The following is a 15,487-nucleotide window of genomic DNA, read 5'->3' on the forward strand; positions in this document are numbered from 1 at the left end:
GTCACACTACAGATAATTGTCTTTAAGTTTCCGTTATTCCAATCTTATATGAATGCCCAACTAAGAATTGAGTGACTTCCTTTTAGGGGGAACATGTACTTGAAAACGTAAATCTAGGAATCAAGCCATTTTTAGCATATGTTTAAGTTAAAGTTTAAATCTGATTGAACACAAGCAGGACTCAGAATCCATATGGCTTGTTCTAGCAAAGCAAACAACCTTGAGTTCAGCAGCTGGTTTGTTCAAACAAGATAATCAGTCCCCTTGACTTATTTAGAACATACTTCAAATATTTAGTTTCTCAGTTCAAAGTGTTTCTGCCGGAATGTGGTTCATTTTTATATCAGCATGATAAACTGCAACAATGGATTTATAACGTAGATGTTTTAATTTTTAGGAATGTATTTCACTGTTTTGTTTTGTTTTTAGAGACCAGGCAATCGTTCGTTGGGCTGTTTGCAGCGAAACAGTGTCACTGCATGGTCAGGACGCACCACTGCAACGTCCGTCTGTACACTGGTGTGAATATTTGGGTTGAGATACTCATTTCTTCACCTTCTTTTCTTAACAAACTCATTATTTCAAAGCAGAGAATTTGATGTGATTGGAGATTATTTTTCCCATAATTTTGTTATTCAGTCAAATTCATTAGCTGTTAGTTTTTTAATGACATATCATGCTGAAGTTATGTGATAAATGCAAACTAATTCAAGGGAAGAAAGAATAACAATAGTAAAATGAGCCTGGTCCTTTGATACAAACGGGGTGTATATTGTTATGGTACCAAGACGCTTGGAAATCTTACCATTTTACTAAACTAGGGGCGTAGGAGGAAGTGGAAATTCCCTAGGGGTGGTTAATAATGGGAAATGTTTTCTTTTGGTTCTTTACCAATGTCGTCTTCTAGACCCTCCAAAAAAGTGTCAAAGAGTACCCCACCAGGGCTGCAGGGACTGCCAGGCACAGGACACAGCCAGAATCACTAGGGAAACTGAAAATAAGGAAATTGTCATTTTGCTTGAATCTCTAAATTTGTCACAAATCACTGGACTTCACGTTACTAAAAAAGCCAATGAAGGGGCTGGCCCCGTGGCCGAGTGGTTAAGTTCATGCGCTCCGCTGCAGGCAGCCCAGTCTTTTGTTGGTTCGAATCCTGGGCACGGACATGGCACTGCTCATCAAGCCATGCTGAGGTGGCGCCCCACATGCCACAACTAGAAGGACCCACAACGAAGAATATACGACTATGTACCGGGGTGCTTTGGGGAGAAAAAGGAAAAAAATAAAATCTTTAAAAAAAAAAAGCCAATGAAGAGGGAGAAGAAGAGTGCAAAGATATCTTGTGTAGTGATGGGAATTATAAGCCAAATAATATTTAGCTGCACGGAAATCCATACGTGTACCAACTTTCCAAAATAAATGGCTTCCCTCTCTGTGGAATTGCACCAGGTAACACACACCACACTACTACTCGCTGGAAAACTGGAATGATTTGAAAGCTACCTGATGAGTGAAGAGATGAGAGTGTGGAAAAACATTATTTGGATTCTAAAACAATAAAATGATTAAGCCCAAAAGGAGGGGTTTGCAACTCTTCTGAGAGGAGGTACTTTCGATCTTACCAAAATTTAATACGCATATGAGTCAACAAGCAGCAGGTAAGTGGAGGACCAGGGAGGGAGGAAGAGACAGAGGGGGCTTGGTTACAGAAATCCACCCAGGAAGGCTCAAACCTTCAAGTGTTGGTTGAGGTGAAGACCCTCAACTGAGTTGTTCCTTCTTCCCTTTGCCGGTCCCTTCATTTATTAACTTATTTGTAAATTTAAAAATACTTACAATAACCAATCAGCAGGCTTATTGGGTATCTACTGGGTGCCAAGGATGTAAAAATGGTTCTTGCTTTCTAAAAAATCATATTCTACTTGGTGAGAGAGACCTCTAAACAAACAAATATGATACAACATAAGTGTTACGCTAGAGGTATACTCAAAGTATTCATGGAAAAAAGATTTTTTCTAAAATGAAAGAAATGGACTGAAAGGGAATAAGCCCCATGGATGAATGGAGGGTATTAAGATTTATTAAAAACAAATTTATATTATATTATGTTATATTATATCATTATAACCAGTCTACTATCATATGTAAAGGCCAAAAGATTCGACCAGGAAAAAATGTTTCTTTATCTAACAAAGATAATGAACACTAGTTACTCTTTCTTCAAAGCATCTTATTCTTTCCTCCTCCTTCCACGTATCATAATTGGTAATTATATATTTATTTACATATATTTTTTTAATATCTGTCTCTTCTACTAAACTATGAGCTCCATGAAGGCAGGAACCATGTTTATTTTCTTCAGAATTGTGTACTGAGTGTCTAACACAGAATCAAGATGTAATAGGACCTTAACTATTGGGAGGAGAATAAATGCATAGGCTTGAACATGATGGAAAACACTGGGGGAAATGCCCTCAAAAATGAGAGGGCAGCACCATCACTTTGGTAGAAGGCAGGTCAAGAGACTGGATGAGCGTTGCCTGAAGCCTTGAGCGAGAAAGACTAGGAAAGTGCGAATGGACATCTGTGGGAAAAAGCCACGAGCAGGTGCAATGTCACTGGGTGCAGGAAAGATGCTATGAATTTGCCTTTATTGGGCTGCAGCTTTCTGATGGGTCAGGCTTCCTTTTGACTCACCTTTTATTCCCGGAAGACCTGGTGTCCCTGGATCCCCCATGAGGCCTCTTGGCCCAGGATCCCCCATCTCTCCTGGATGTCCTTCCAGCCCAGGCACCCCTTGATTACCTGAGGATGACAGAAGGGGTTCTGCAGGCACCCAGATGATATATGAGTCACATTAACTGGGAAGGTCATCTATCTTCTTCTATATGCGGGTAACCGGGAACATTGTCTTACTACTTTTTTCCCTAGATCTCCTAACTAGAGGGAGAAAAATACACTTAACCTCAGGAGGAGAAAATACACTTTTGAGTGATTAAAGTTGCCAATTACAATTTTAAGCTCTCACTTTATTCTGAATCGGCAGGAGGCGGAGGAGCTGTTAAAATGCTGTGTGTATGTGTGGTATTTACCTTAAGTCTAATGGAGAAAAGAAAACCAGCATCCTGAATGGCAGGTGAATTAGGGAGGGCTGCAAAGCAGCTTTTGTCTGTCAAACCATCACTTCATGCCTGGCAACCTGCTAAGTGCTTATCAGGTGTTGTCTTACCCCCAGACCAACCCAGTGAGCTAGGACTAGCTCCAACTACAGGGGACGGATAGGTAAGTTTAAGTGACTTTTCCAAAGTCACAGGTCTGGAAAATGGCAGAGCCAGATCTGAACCCAGGTCTAAGTGGAAGCTGGCTCTTTCCTATACACCAAGAGACAGATAAGCACCCAGGGAGTTTCCAGGCTCCTTTCAATGTACCTGGACACCCTGGTGGTCCAGAGGAGCCAGGCAGTCCTGGTCTTCCAGGTGGTCCCCTGGATCCTTGAACACCAGGCAAGCCCTGCTCTCCAGGAGCTCCAAAATGTCCTAAAGAAAGAAATATCAAACATCTGAGTGGGTGTAGTTACTCTTTGAGGCAGCGAATCTATAAAACCTCCAACTCCAGCCCTTGCCATTCTTTTCTATCCTTAGTTTTTTATATTTTAAAACTTTTCTATTGAAAAGATAATATGAAGGAAAAATTGAAAACAGAACACCTATAATTCCACCACCTTGACATAGTTTTTCATATGCAAACAATGTGTAAGTAATACTCACAATTTTACATTCTGATTTTTAAATTAGCATTGTATCATAAATAATTTTCCAAGTTTGTCATTGTTTTCCCAATTATCATTTTTAAGTGACTGGCTGATAGCTTACTGAGTTAATATTAATTAAATTAATTAATCTAATTTTCTCCTACTATTGGCCATTCCATTTATTTCTAACTCTTTGCTGTTATGCATAATAATCTCTGTCCATCCTTAATCTCTTTTTTGCCTATTAAATTCTTTCCTTAGGAAAAAATCCTAGGAGTAGAATTTCTAGGTAAAATAGTGTATTTTGGTTCTTTTTAAATGAATTTTAAAATGCTGAAGTATTTTAAAGTAAACCACAGATATCATGGAATTCCATCCCTAAATACTTCAGGAAGTATGTCTGAAAAATAAGAGCATACTCCTATGTGGCCGAAATAACATTACCACAGCCAAGAAAATTAATAACAATCCTTAATATCATCTAAGATTCATTCCGTACTTGAGTTCTCCCAACCCCAACCCCTTAATGTCCTCTACAGCTGGCTTGTCCACCTTGTGTTCCATTCCAGAACAACACATGGCATCCAGTTGATACAGCCCTTAAGTTTAAAAAAAATCTGCTACAGTTCCTTTCTCGGGACAGTCACTTGCTGAAGAGAGCAGTTCCGTTGTTCCCTAGTCTTCTAGAATCCACCATTCAGCATGTGGTTCTTGATAGAGGTTGCCAAATGGTTTGGATAAATGCTGCACCAACTCACACCACTACTACGTGTAACCCACTCGCAGCTCCATGATCATGCCACGTGCTCACCGAGGACTTTTTGGTTTGTTGGCTTGTTTTCTTGCTAATTTAATAAGGATGAAATGATATTTCACGCTTACTTTAATTACATTTCTTTGATTACTAAAGAAGATGACTATTTGCCATGTGTTTATTTACAATGTACGACTTTAATACAATTCATAGTTACAGGATAAGCCAATAGTCTGTGCTGAAAAGGACCAGTTATATCTACAAAAAAGTATATATAGCTCTGCATTTACAAACCCATGAGGGAGTTAGTCATTATTTATTATAGCACATATGAAACAAGCCTGTGTTAGTCTATACCTGTTCCCTGATTGAATTTAAGATCTATGCGCCTCACTGTGTGTTATTTTATTTATCCTGAAAACATTCCTGCAGTAAAGGGGAGACAGCTTTATTTCATCTCCAAATGAAAAATCTGAAGCATTAAAAAACTTGCTTCCCCAGTCGCGGTTGTATTAAGAACAGACCGTCTGCGTCAATCTGTACTGTATTTTCTCTCTGAATTGAAGAGGCAAGGAAGAACTGAACCCAGTACACTCATATATAATCCCCTGAGACAGGCAGCAGATCTGTGCCTTCTCCTTAGGCAACTTCAAAGTCAATGCAGCTTTTTCCAGTCAATGGAAATTGTGTATTTAGGTAAACTCTGTGCTGGTGAATAACATAGGATGTAATTTAAAATTTTTAAGCTAAAGCTATGGCATATGGGAAAAAGAACAATTTAAATGGTGATAACCACAGGACACCAGGGAAATTACACCAAGGTGAATTTTCTTGAAAAAGTTAGCTTAAGTATAAAATAACTCAGATTTATGATTTTTTAACGTAAAATGTTAGGTAATACCAAAGGCCTCCATTTTTGACTACTTTCAGCTTGTAAATTCTCACTGTCTTCAGGGTTTACATAAAAATACCAGTAAGTGTGGAAGAATCTCAGTGTTTTGCTGGCTGATGATAATGATGACAATGACAATGACACTTTACATTTGTGTAGAACTGAACCCAATGCACTCATGTAATCCCCTTTATAAAGTGTAAATTTTCACTTTATAAATTGCTTTGAGGGAATCTCATTGGATTCTCAGAACAGTACTGTAATATGCAGAGGGCCCATTTATAGATTAGGAAACTAAGCTCAGAGATGAAAAGCAACTTGCCCAAGACCATATACACAGTAATAATAATGGAGGTTGACTTTGAGCCACTGATTTTCTTTTCTGAGACTTCTCATTCTGGTATTATTATGAACCCCCATAATGCTAACCTCAAAACCATTTTCCCCTCCAAATGTACACCTATACATTTTAGTATTCTATTATCTAAATTTATTGACCATGTCAGAGGTAAAAGACCCATATGAAAGAGAGTGGGAAAGAAAGTTTTTACCACTGTAATAGCTTGTTTTTCTGTTAGACTTCCATTTTAGCAATGATAGGGTTTAAAAACAAAGAAATAAAACGCCCCTAGCAGTTCTGCTCAGATGTTCTTTCTGTTGCATGGAACGAAACATGGCTATTGCCAGAGAGAATGTTAAGATAATGCACAAAACTATTACTATGAGATGTTTTCATTTACAAGGGACTCGTTTAAACATGAACCTGGTTTCTAACCTTCCCCTATCAGTTGAATGACTCTGGACATAACTCCTGAAGCAATCATCTGTGGATGGACATTTGTTCTCTCCATGCAGTGGATATCCCTGTGCATGTATCTCTGCACACTTGTCTGATTACCGACTCAAGCTAAATTCCTATGAGTTGGATTACTAAGTTCAAGGGTATGTGGGTCATCTACCGTAGCCAGCTGCAGCCTTGACAGGAGAGCAAGAATTCACTGTAGGTCCCAATCCCTTCTGAGTGATTCCATGTCAATTGTTAAAGTACCGTTTTGAACAACTTAGATTTACTCATGGTGTTGAGGTTTTACATTTGTTTGGTTTGGGTTTTAGTAGACTAGATATTGAGTTAATGAGATATTCAACAATATTTCAATAACGGCACTCCTCCCTGGCATTCACATGTGCTTTTCTGAGTGGGAGAGAAAAGGGCTGGGATGACAACCTGCAGGTGCAGTCAGTGTGAGTGGTTACTGCTAACGTCGAATTTTTAATTATGGAGATTGCAAAATAGCCGGAAATTCATTTTCAACTGTGTCAAAATCTGGGCATGCCCAGGGCAGTGTATTGTTATGTCAACATCATTGGTCATGGGAGAGCCATGGTGGAAAAAAGATTGCGAGTCCCTGGTGTATAATCCTAGTGTCTTTCTAGGCCAGGGATGTGATGGCAATGTTTACACATAATCCTTCTGATTTGTATCTTAATGGGCTAAGGGGAAAGAAACTATTGATACAATCATCACCAGCTAGGAGGATAAAGTAAGTACTCTCAACCCAAACTTATTCTTTTTTGTTTTAATAAGAAAAATGTGTAGCTATACCTGGACATCCAGGGCTACCTGGCTCACCATTTGGACCAGGGGGGCCAAACTGACTTGCAAGGTCACCTTTGTTTCCTGTAAATGATAAAATGCACACAATATTATATAAGAGAATTTAATTTTGCCTCATACAAGTGACTTAATAACTTTCATGGTATTTGTCTTTATAGTCTATCTTCAAATATTCCAGCAGATTTTTGAAAAAATGCTTTTTTTCCTACATCAGAACAAATGGAAACATAGATGCAAGATGTGGTTTAAACACACATACACACACATGTACAATTTTATAGTTCATAACAATCATAAGAAATTATAGATCTTAATAAGTTTGAATTTTTAAATTCCACAAAATAGTTTCAAATTTAGCTATCTATTAAGAAATTACTTGGCATTGAGCGACTATATCATTATATTGTGTTTTAGAAACAAAAAGCAGAACTTGTCACTGTTTCAGCTGCTGCAATCACATTTGAAGTTCTCTGCAAGGAAGCTCAACTCAAAATCACAAAGGCACACTTCATTGATGACTTCATAAGAGACGGCACATTCACAGGTCATTATAGGCAAAGACTCCCACAGGCCCACAGAGCTGTTCCACACGACTGCTGCATCCTCTTTGGACACAAGGACTTACATTATAGCTGGGAGCCAGTTATAAATAGAGGACTCAAAATGATGTGGTGGGGAAGGGCAAGATAATAGATGGCATTGTGAGTGAACAAGAGAGCTAATCAGGCATGTTTTATAGTAGCTGCACACCAACATTCCTTCTTAAGGGGTCCCACCCGGACCTTGTGGAAGGTTCTCTTCCACCTGACCCTACTCATAATTGTGGCTGATTGTTTGAGGGGTAGGAATCTGGTCCATCCCAGGTCAGCCAGTCTTTCCTTGAGAAGTTGGAATAAAAAGTGAGAATTTGAGGTCCTTGGGTATTGAGGCAGAAACCAACAGGATTATCATGGTGTAGATCATTATGATGCCCTGATTCAGAGCATGTTGATAAGCCATCCAAACAGATCCATACAGATCCAGAAAGGACACTGAATAGAGGGTTATGAAGCCAGTTGGTAGGCAGGTAAGTAAAAAGCAGACCATGGAGAAAAGCAGAAATGTTTCAAGAGAGAAACCACGGGTTGCCTAGGGGCTGAGTGCCATGAGCTTTATGGTCTGGTGGAATTACAGCTTCTATCTGTGGACCCCAGAAGACAGTTTTTACTCCAGGTACCTTGAGTGCATTTCAGTTCCTTGCAAACATGGCCTCATCCAAGTGTAAAGGAAATGAGAAGAGGTAGGTTTGTTCATTGAGAGAGGCAAAGGGACCATAATAAATTGATAGGTAAGTAGAAGAGGAGCAAGTTCTGAACCTTGAAGCTATAAAATATCAAAATCAAATATGAAAACTTCCCTATTTGTAACCATTTCTGAGGAAGAGACCTAGATTAGTCTTTTGGAATAAATAAGTATGTGTAGTTCATTTTTTCTTACAGCAATTATCATATTATCTATGGAGTGTCTCTCAAAGTGTAAAGCATGTTTCATTGGTGGGAAGGGAGAAGATTTTTAGGTGGTTCATTAATTACTGCTTTATATTTTAAAGTTATTTATTTTAATCTGTATTAGAATAAAATATAACTGCATTTCAAGTCTGTGGATTCACAGATAGTGAGGTTAAGGCTATGTTAAAAAGGTGAATCATTTTAAAGTAGATTTAAAGAAAAATATTAACCCAATGGTATACAAAGATAATGAAAATATGCAATGCAAACATTGCAATTTAAGATATCCTGATTTTGTTTGTTTGTCTGGATAAAGGATTAATGAGAGCTGCCTTTCTCTAAGGACATTTTTGACCTTGAGTTAACCTTCTACTTCTCTTTCCCTGGAAACCTGATGAGATAGAATGTCAATTGTGTTACAAGGCAACGCTATTTTTGGCACAAGGTAACTAAAACTAAGACATGCAGCCTGTTTTGTAAATAAAGTTTTATTGGCACATAGCCATGCACCTGTGTTTGTGTATTGTCTATGGCAGCTTTCATGCTATAAGTGCTTTCATGCACAATCAAGAATTTGTGACAGAGACCACATAGCTGAAAATATTTCTGATCTGGCCCTTTGCAAAAAAAACATGTGCTGAGTCTTGTCTTATGGTAAAAAGAACCCAATTGTAAGTTACATGTGGCCCAGAAATTCTTAAGTGGACTATCAACATCTGGTGAGAAGTCATGGCTTTAGCCTTCTCTGTATACTGTGACTCTTGTAACTGGGACACTAAAAGCTATACCTATGGAGTCCTTAGAAGAGATCCTGGCTCCTGTGGGGCATGGGGCTTCTAAGACAAGGTGGACACTGCCTACTGATGTGGATCAGGTCTCCTTGCTCCTGAGCTGTCACTTATGAAGCTTCAGTCACTACAAGGACTGCTGCAAGGACTCCCCCTGAGGAGGAGGACCTGCTGTGCCCTGCAGGCATGCTGTTTTCTCTCTGGTACTCTTGGATCTGAATGGCAAATGTGGATGATTTGGGTCTTGAGGGTTTGATGATCTGGTAGAGTCTAAAAAGTTGTTCTTTTGATATACTTTACTGTTCATGCCAAAGGTGCTTGCTTACAACATTACAAACGCCCAGGACTATGAGCTTGATGGATGGCTGCTGTATTTCGAAACCATACCTTTAGGTCCTCTCCTTCCATCAACTCCTGAAAGTCCAGGGGGCCCTGGAGAACCCGGCTGACCCTGAGAGTTTAATGAAACAGAAGTAAGACCTTAATTGGGTTTCAAATACAAATGACACATGCATGGTATGATCCAGTTATAATTTTCCATAACCCATTCTTTTTATAATTTGCAGTGGTAAAGAAAATTGGAAATGTATTGCAAGCATACTACTATGTGTCTACTTTTTAAAAGTTGATAAAACTCTTGCGGAATTAGAGATACCAATAGGTAGGATCCAATTCTCTATATCTGATTGCAAAAGAGTAATGGCATCACATAACTTTAAGTTGTGAATGAAAAAGTTGATACTAAATAAAATAGTATTAGAAGTCATTTCATACCCAAAACTTTAAAAATCTATTTTATTCCAAAACATGGGTAGCAAATTATATTATGCATTTTCCAGAAGTTGTGATATATATCACTATATTTATTGTGTCTCTTGGCTTCTCAAGGGGTATTTTATTCATGATTGTGAAGACCAAATGTATTTACAGCAAAATCTGTGATATCTGCAGTCAGACAGGAAGGCTGAGAAATCAGAATTTGGGTCATTTTTCAGATGACGCCATATTCTGGAAAACCAGCAGTCTTGAGGCAAGTGTCTATGGAGCTGTTTAGACCGGGCTGGGTCATTCTATATCACGGGAACCAGGCATGAGCGCTGGTCAGAACTTAAAGTTACATCATGGCCTTCTAGAAGGCTCCATTCTTCCCTCAGCATACCGCTTACATTCTAAAAGCCAGAAAAAAGACAATGATATACACTGGCAAATAATGACTCCTTATGGGCACCCCTAGAGCAGAAAAGTTTTATTATTTCTTTCCTCTCCAAACAACAGCCACTTACCTGGTCACCTGGAAATCCTGGAAAACCAATGATTCCTCTCAGCCCCGGGGAGCCTGGAGGGCCTGGGGGTCCAGGAAGCCCCGGCTGCCCATTTCTACCAGGCTCTCCTCTGTGAAATCCAGGTGGTCCGTGTCTTCCCGGCTCTCCTCTGCTCCCTTGCATCCCAGGATTGCCTTTATCACCTGATAGGGTTGGAAGTGTTACAAACCTCTTTGTGGAAATCTTGGGCTGGGCACTAGTTAGGATGAGAGACTTGGTCCTACTTTTAGGAGATGAAGCCAAAGGTACTGGGAATCCTAATTCCTGCCCAAGCCACATCATTATGATTTTTGGCTTCATTGACCTCACTGTAAAAGAGGCTGCCCGAGAACAGACCCAGGGCTATCCGAGGTAGGAGCGAGCATGCAGGATCATATGCCTTAATATGCTCATCTCACAAATGAGGAAGAACTTACTCACAGAAGTTAAAACATTTGTCCCCTAACAACGAGTTAAGGAGAGAGCCAGGACAAGAACGCAGGTCTCATGCAGATTAAGTCTGAACTTGGGAAACAGAACACAAACGTGAGGGTCAAAATCCTTGCTGTGCAGTGTTTCTGAGGACCAATAGCACAGGCATGAGGGTGCTTGTTGGTAAGGCAGAGTCTCGCCTACCCCAGACCTGATTCAGAATCTGCATTTTAACAAGAGCCTCAGGGGACCCATAGGCACATGGAACTTTGAGGAGAACTGGTCAAAATGACTTGAATAGTCATTATGCTATTCATTTTAACACCAGTCACCAAAAACAGGGGTACTTTAAATCTGGAACCAGTATTGTATGCGTATCTCGGGATTGCTCCTACTTTGGAATATCCAAATCTATAAATACATATGAACTTCAGCTAAGTTCTCACATGGAAAAGCACAGAAAAAATATACAATGAGATTCATTAGTGTATATTTATATTCAAAAACTGACCTTTCCTAGACCTTTCCTAGTCTCAGTGTTGCTGGGAAAGTTGCCTAATACACATGCTTGTTTGAATGATCTGTATAGAAATCAACTTATTCGATATAGTTAAAAAAACATAAGTGTTTACCTCCTTCTCCTGGGAATCCACCATCTCCAGGAGGTCCAGGATCCCCGGTTTCCCCCTTTCTGGGAATTATAACCACTTCTCCTTCATCTCCTGGGGGTCCTCTCGATCCTTTAGATGTTAATTATGCAAGAGGAAAATTAACAGAGGCATCATATATGTGATTCTTCTGTTACGACACTTCACATCCAGTTTGCGAAGCCCCATTTAATCTACTAAACTATTGATCACACAGTATCGATCCTGTTGATCGATTTCCTAAAGGAAGGGCTTTTAGATTCCTCTCTGAGCTTGTCCAGGAATGGAGTCTGGTGTGCAGTGAGTGCTCAGCGACCGTTTGCTACATTCAACCAAACTGGTCTCAGAGTCTTCAGTGAAAAAACACAGGCTGAGAAAGTTCCAGGTCTAAAATACGTCTCTTTATCCTGTAAAATTTGAATTTCCCATCTCATATTTTCCAGCTCCCCATCTTTTCCTTCCTAGCCACCCTTAATTATTTTCCTTAGATTGAAAGAAGAGACACTTATCTCAACTTGGTTCTCCACATAGAGAATTCCAAAAAGGAGAAAAGGTATACAATATGTATCTGCCTGATTTTTGTGAACACTGTCCAGTTGCAGAACTGTGCTGGAGGGGGCTCGCAACAACTCGGTAAGAACTGATGATTAACAATTCAAATATTCAGCAAGCCAGTTATTAAACCATTGTCAGCTTTAAATCAGTCACGGTGAGGGTATTTATGCCATGGCGGGAGTATTTACACCACGGCAATCAGCAATCACTACGAGTCAAGACGTTTTTTAAAAATTGTATTTTGGAGAGCCAGCACATCACTGGAATTAACCTAATTTTTAATTTTTTTAGTGGGATAATTGTATAGTAGCATAATAGCACAGCAAACATCACTTATCTAAGCTAGCCAAGAATGACTCTTTGATTCCTTGATTCTACATAAATAATTCACAGGCTAGGACAACAAAAAACAATAGCAGAATCAATCAACTGAGAAGTAAAAGTAATTTGAATTAAATATGAGGCAATTTGCCCAAAGGGCTTTAAGGACGAAAACCTTGTTTCTAAAAATTGACAAGCATTCATTCTCAACAGTGCAAATGAAATGTTACCTTCATTCACTCCAGCATCATGGCTAATATTTAACAGGCATAGGCCCTGAACATTTAAACCAGGGGTCTCGAAACTTCTATTTTTTGTTGTAATGACAACTTTCTTTAAATGAATCTCGGGGGAGACTCAACTCAAGGCCCAGATGAGAGAGGACTCATTCTAGTTCAGAGGTCGGCAAACTGCAGCCCGCAGGCCGGTTTTTGTACACAATCCATGAGCTATGAATGGTTTTTACTCTTTTAAATCATTGGAGGGAAAACTCAAAACAAGAATAATATTTTACGGCATGGGAAAATTAAATGAAGTTCAAATTTTAGTGTCCATAAATAAAATTTTCTTGGAACTCAGCTCTGTTCATTTGCGTGTTATCTCTGGCTGCCTTCATGCTACAAAAGCCAAGTTGAGTAGTTAGAACAGAGACCATATGGCCTGCAAACCCTAAAATATTTACTCTCTGGCCCTTTACAGAAAAAAGTTTGGCTTTTTTGTAAAAAAAGAAAAACTGAAACAGAATCTGGGGGCTGGAATTTCTGCCTGCACCACCTTCCCAATAGCTGAGAAGATTCTCTGAAACCCAATAGCTATAAACAAAAGTACTGGTTGGTTTTTTTCTATTAAAAGAGCAATTCATTTGCCATAGTTATATGTCATGAGATGAGAGGTAAGAAAAATGAATTTTGTTTAAAATTCTAAATCAAACACCACAGAACCAAAAGACAGAGGAATCCACGGTGCAGGATAGCCCCATGTTATTTTCCATAGATCATATCCATAGGTTCTGATCAAACACCGAAACAAACCTAGGTTGCATCACTGTGCTGATGACTCCATTTACCTTTGGCTCCTCTCAGTCCCGGGTCTCCCAGGAAGCCAGGCCAACCCTTCTCTCCAATTTCTCCCTTTCGGCCAGGTTGTCCCTCTGGACCAGGCTTTCCTCTCTCTCCTGGAAACCCTGGGAAGCCAGGCAGCCCCTGGAGTCCTGAGGAAATGAGAATGTGAATTTTTAGGGAAACATTTCAAAGGCTAGTGTGGTCCCTAGATCTGTGTTCCGTGTTGTCCACATAGAGATGCACATTCCCACCTAACTCTGAGTTTGTTTTGAAGGAGAACAACTGCTCTCAACCTCATCGAATGTAAGAGCTGGGCTCTCCCATCCAGTCCTCCGTTTTCCACCCCACGGCTCTGAAGTGTAGGCCCTCATGTTTCTGAGTCCTGATCCCATAATGCGCTAAGAGAAATTGGTGTCGGAGAGGTGGGGTGGAGGGTGGGGGCCCATCCAAAGTAGAAGTACCTTAGCCCTGAACCTACCCTTTATCGGATCCACCCAGTTCATCAAGTAGAAGTGTTTATGGGTTCTGTGGACCTAACACCCCCACTCCTTTTCCCCACCAAACATTCTGCCACTAGAAATAGCAATACAGAGGACAGAAAAAGGGACATGTCACTCAGGGAACAGCAAAATCAGGCTAATACAACAGTGCATTCTATAGTATGGTCTAACAGCAGTTTTCACTGGGCAGTGGATTTCATGTCTATAAAATGGAAGGAAATAATGGAAAAGCACTACCTACCCTTTGGGCCTGGAAGGCCAGGTAGTCCATCATCCCCAAAGGGGCCTGGGACTCCTGGTGGTCCCAGGGGTCCGTCTGCCCCAGGCCGTCCCGGGACTCCAGGGAGGCCCTTCATTCCAGCTGGTCCAGGAGGCCCCACATCCCCTCGCTGTCCTTTCCAACCTGGGGCACCTGAGATAAACCACAGTGACAACAACATATGAAGACCGAAAACTGGCTTCACACACAGGCAGGGAAAAAAATACTCATAGAAGCTTAAATTGTTTATCTATGGCCAATTAAACAATATTTATCAGCTCAAATAACAGTCATAACTCTTCATCAGTCTAAGGATATATTTTTCTGGCTGCTCTTTAAAAGAAGGCAGATTACTTGAGTAAATATTTCCCAGTAGAGATGCATGAATATTATAAAGAGGGTTTTTTTTTTAAATGGAAAATAGATAAGAGTGAAGAACAAAAATATTATTTGTATTTACTCTTGGGGGGGGGGGGAAATACTAATAGAAGAAAACTTTCCAGGTGTTTCCTAAAGCTCCGGCCAAGTGAATTTTGCTTAGGCTGCTCACTGTGATGAGAGAGTCACAGAGATCAGAGCAACGTCATTTAGTACTATTGGTGCTAAAAATAAAGCTGTAGTGGCAGAGTTTGCCCCATTCTCATGCCGATCCTGCAAAGAGGGCACATTCCTGAATTTGGACGAATGGAACAGGATTTAAATAACAGTGACAATCTGAACGGTGAAATGAAGATCTTATTGGAAAGAAACCCCTAGCACCATATGTTGAGGGACATCCCTTCACGGATCTCTTAAGCCCCTACACGTCTTGCTGGGTGTGCCAAGAATACAAGATCCTGACTGCTCCTTACCTGGGCTATTTTTCAAGGTTGTGCATGCAGCAAGCAACCTTGGTCGATGAGACAGCGCCTCCCCCAGTACAAAAAGCAGGCTGCCTGGCACCATAAAATGGAGGTTCCCAGCATCAGAGCTCCTCCCAGATACCACTACCCATTGTGTGCGTGGCATCCATCTAGCCCCTCATGTCACCCCCGTGACTTGGGTGCCATGGGGAAATGGCAGAAACCAATATGAAGCTCATGCTACTTTCTGTGCCATGAATAGTAAAGTCTTTTGTCTGTGCC

At 40.2% G+C, this 15,487-nt stretch overlaps 1 protein-coding gene across 15 annotated transcripts in view; it reads right to left on the bottom strand.

Moving 5' to 3' along the window:
* Positions 1–15,487, bottom strand: part of COL4A4 (collagen type IV alpha 4 chain) — a 121,964-nt gene that overhangs the window by 26,816 nt on the left and 79,661 nt on the right. For 14 of the 15 annotated variants that reach the window (XR_011539808.1, XR_011539807.1, XR_011539809.1 and 11 more), the window contains 8 exons: positions 14,346–14,516; positions 13,610–13,753; positions 11,653–11,760; positions 10,571–10,752; positions 9,675–9,738; positions 7,001–7,075; positions 3,429–3,536; positions 2,698–2,805 (listed from right to left, as the gene is read on the bottom strand). Coding sequence is in view for 12 of the 15 variants with exons in the window: in XM_070618420.1 (XP_070474521.1) it covers positions 2,698–2,805; positions 3,429–3,536; positions 7,001–7,075; positions 9,675–9,738; positions 10,571–10,752; positions 11,653–11,760; positions 13,610–13,753; positions 14,346–14,516 (960 nt within the window). In the remaining 3 variants the exon portion in view is untranslated. The remainder of the gene's footprint in view (positions 1–2,697; positions 2,806–3,428; positions 3,537–7,000; positions 7,076–9,674; positions 9,739–10,570; positions 10,753–11,652; positions 11,761–13,609; positions 13,754–14,345; positions 14,517–15,487) is intronic. The other variant, XM_070618417.1, reaches the window with a different exon arrangement.

The sequence above is a fragment of the Equus przewalskii genome, chromosome 5, assembly GCF_037783145.1.
Source record: "Equus przewalskii isolate Varuska chromosome 5, EquPr2, whole genome shotgun sequence".
NCBI classification, from domain to species: Eukaryota; Metazoa; Chordata; class Mammalia; order Perissodactyla; family Equidae; genus Equus; species Equus przewalskii.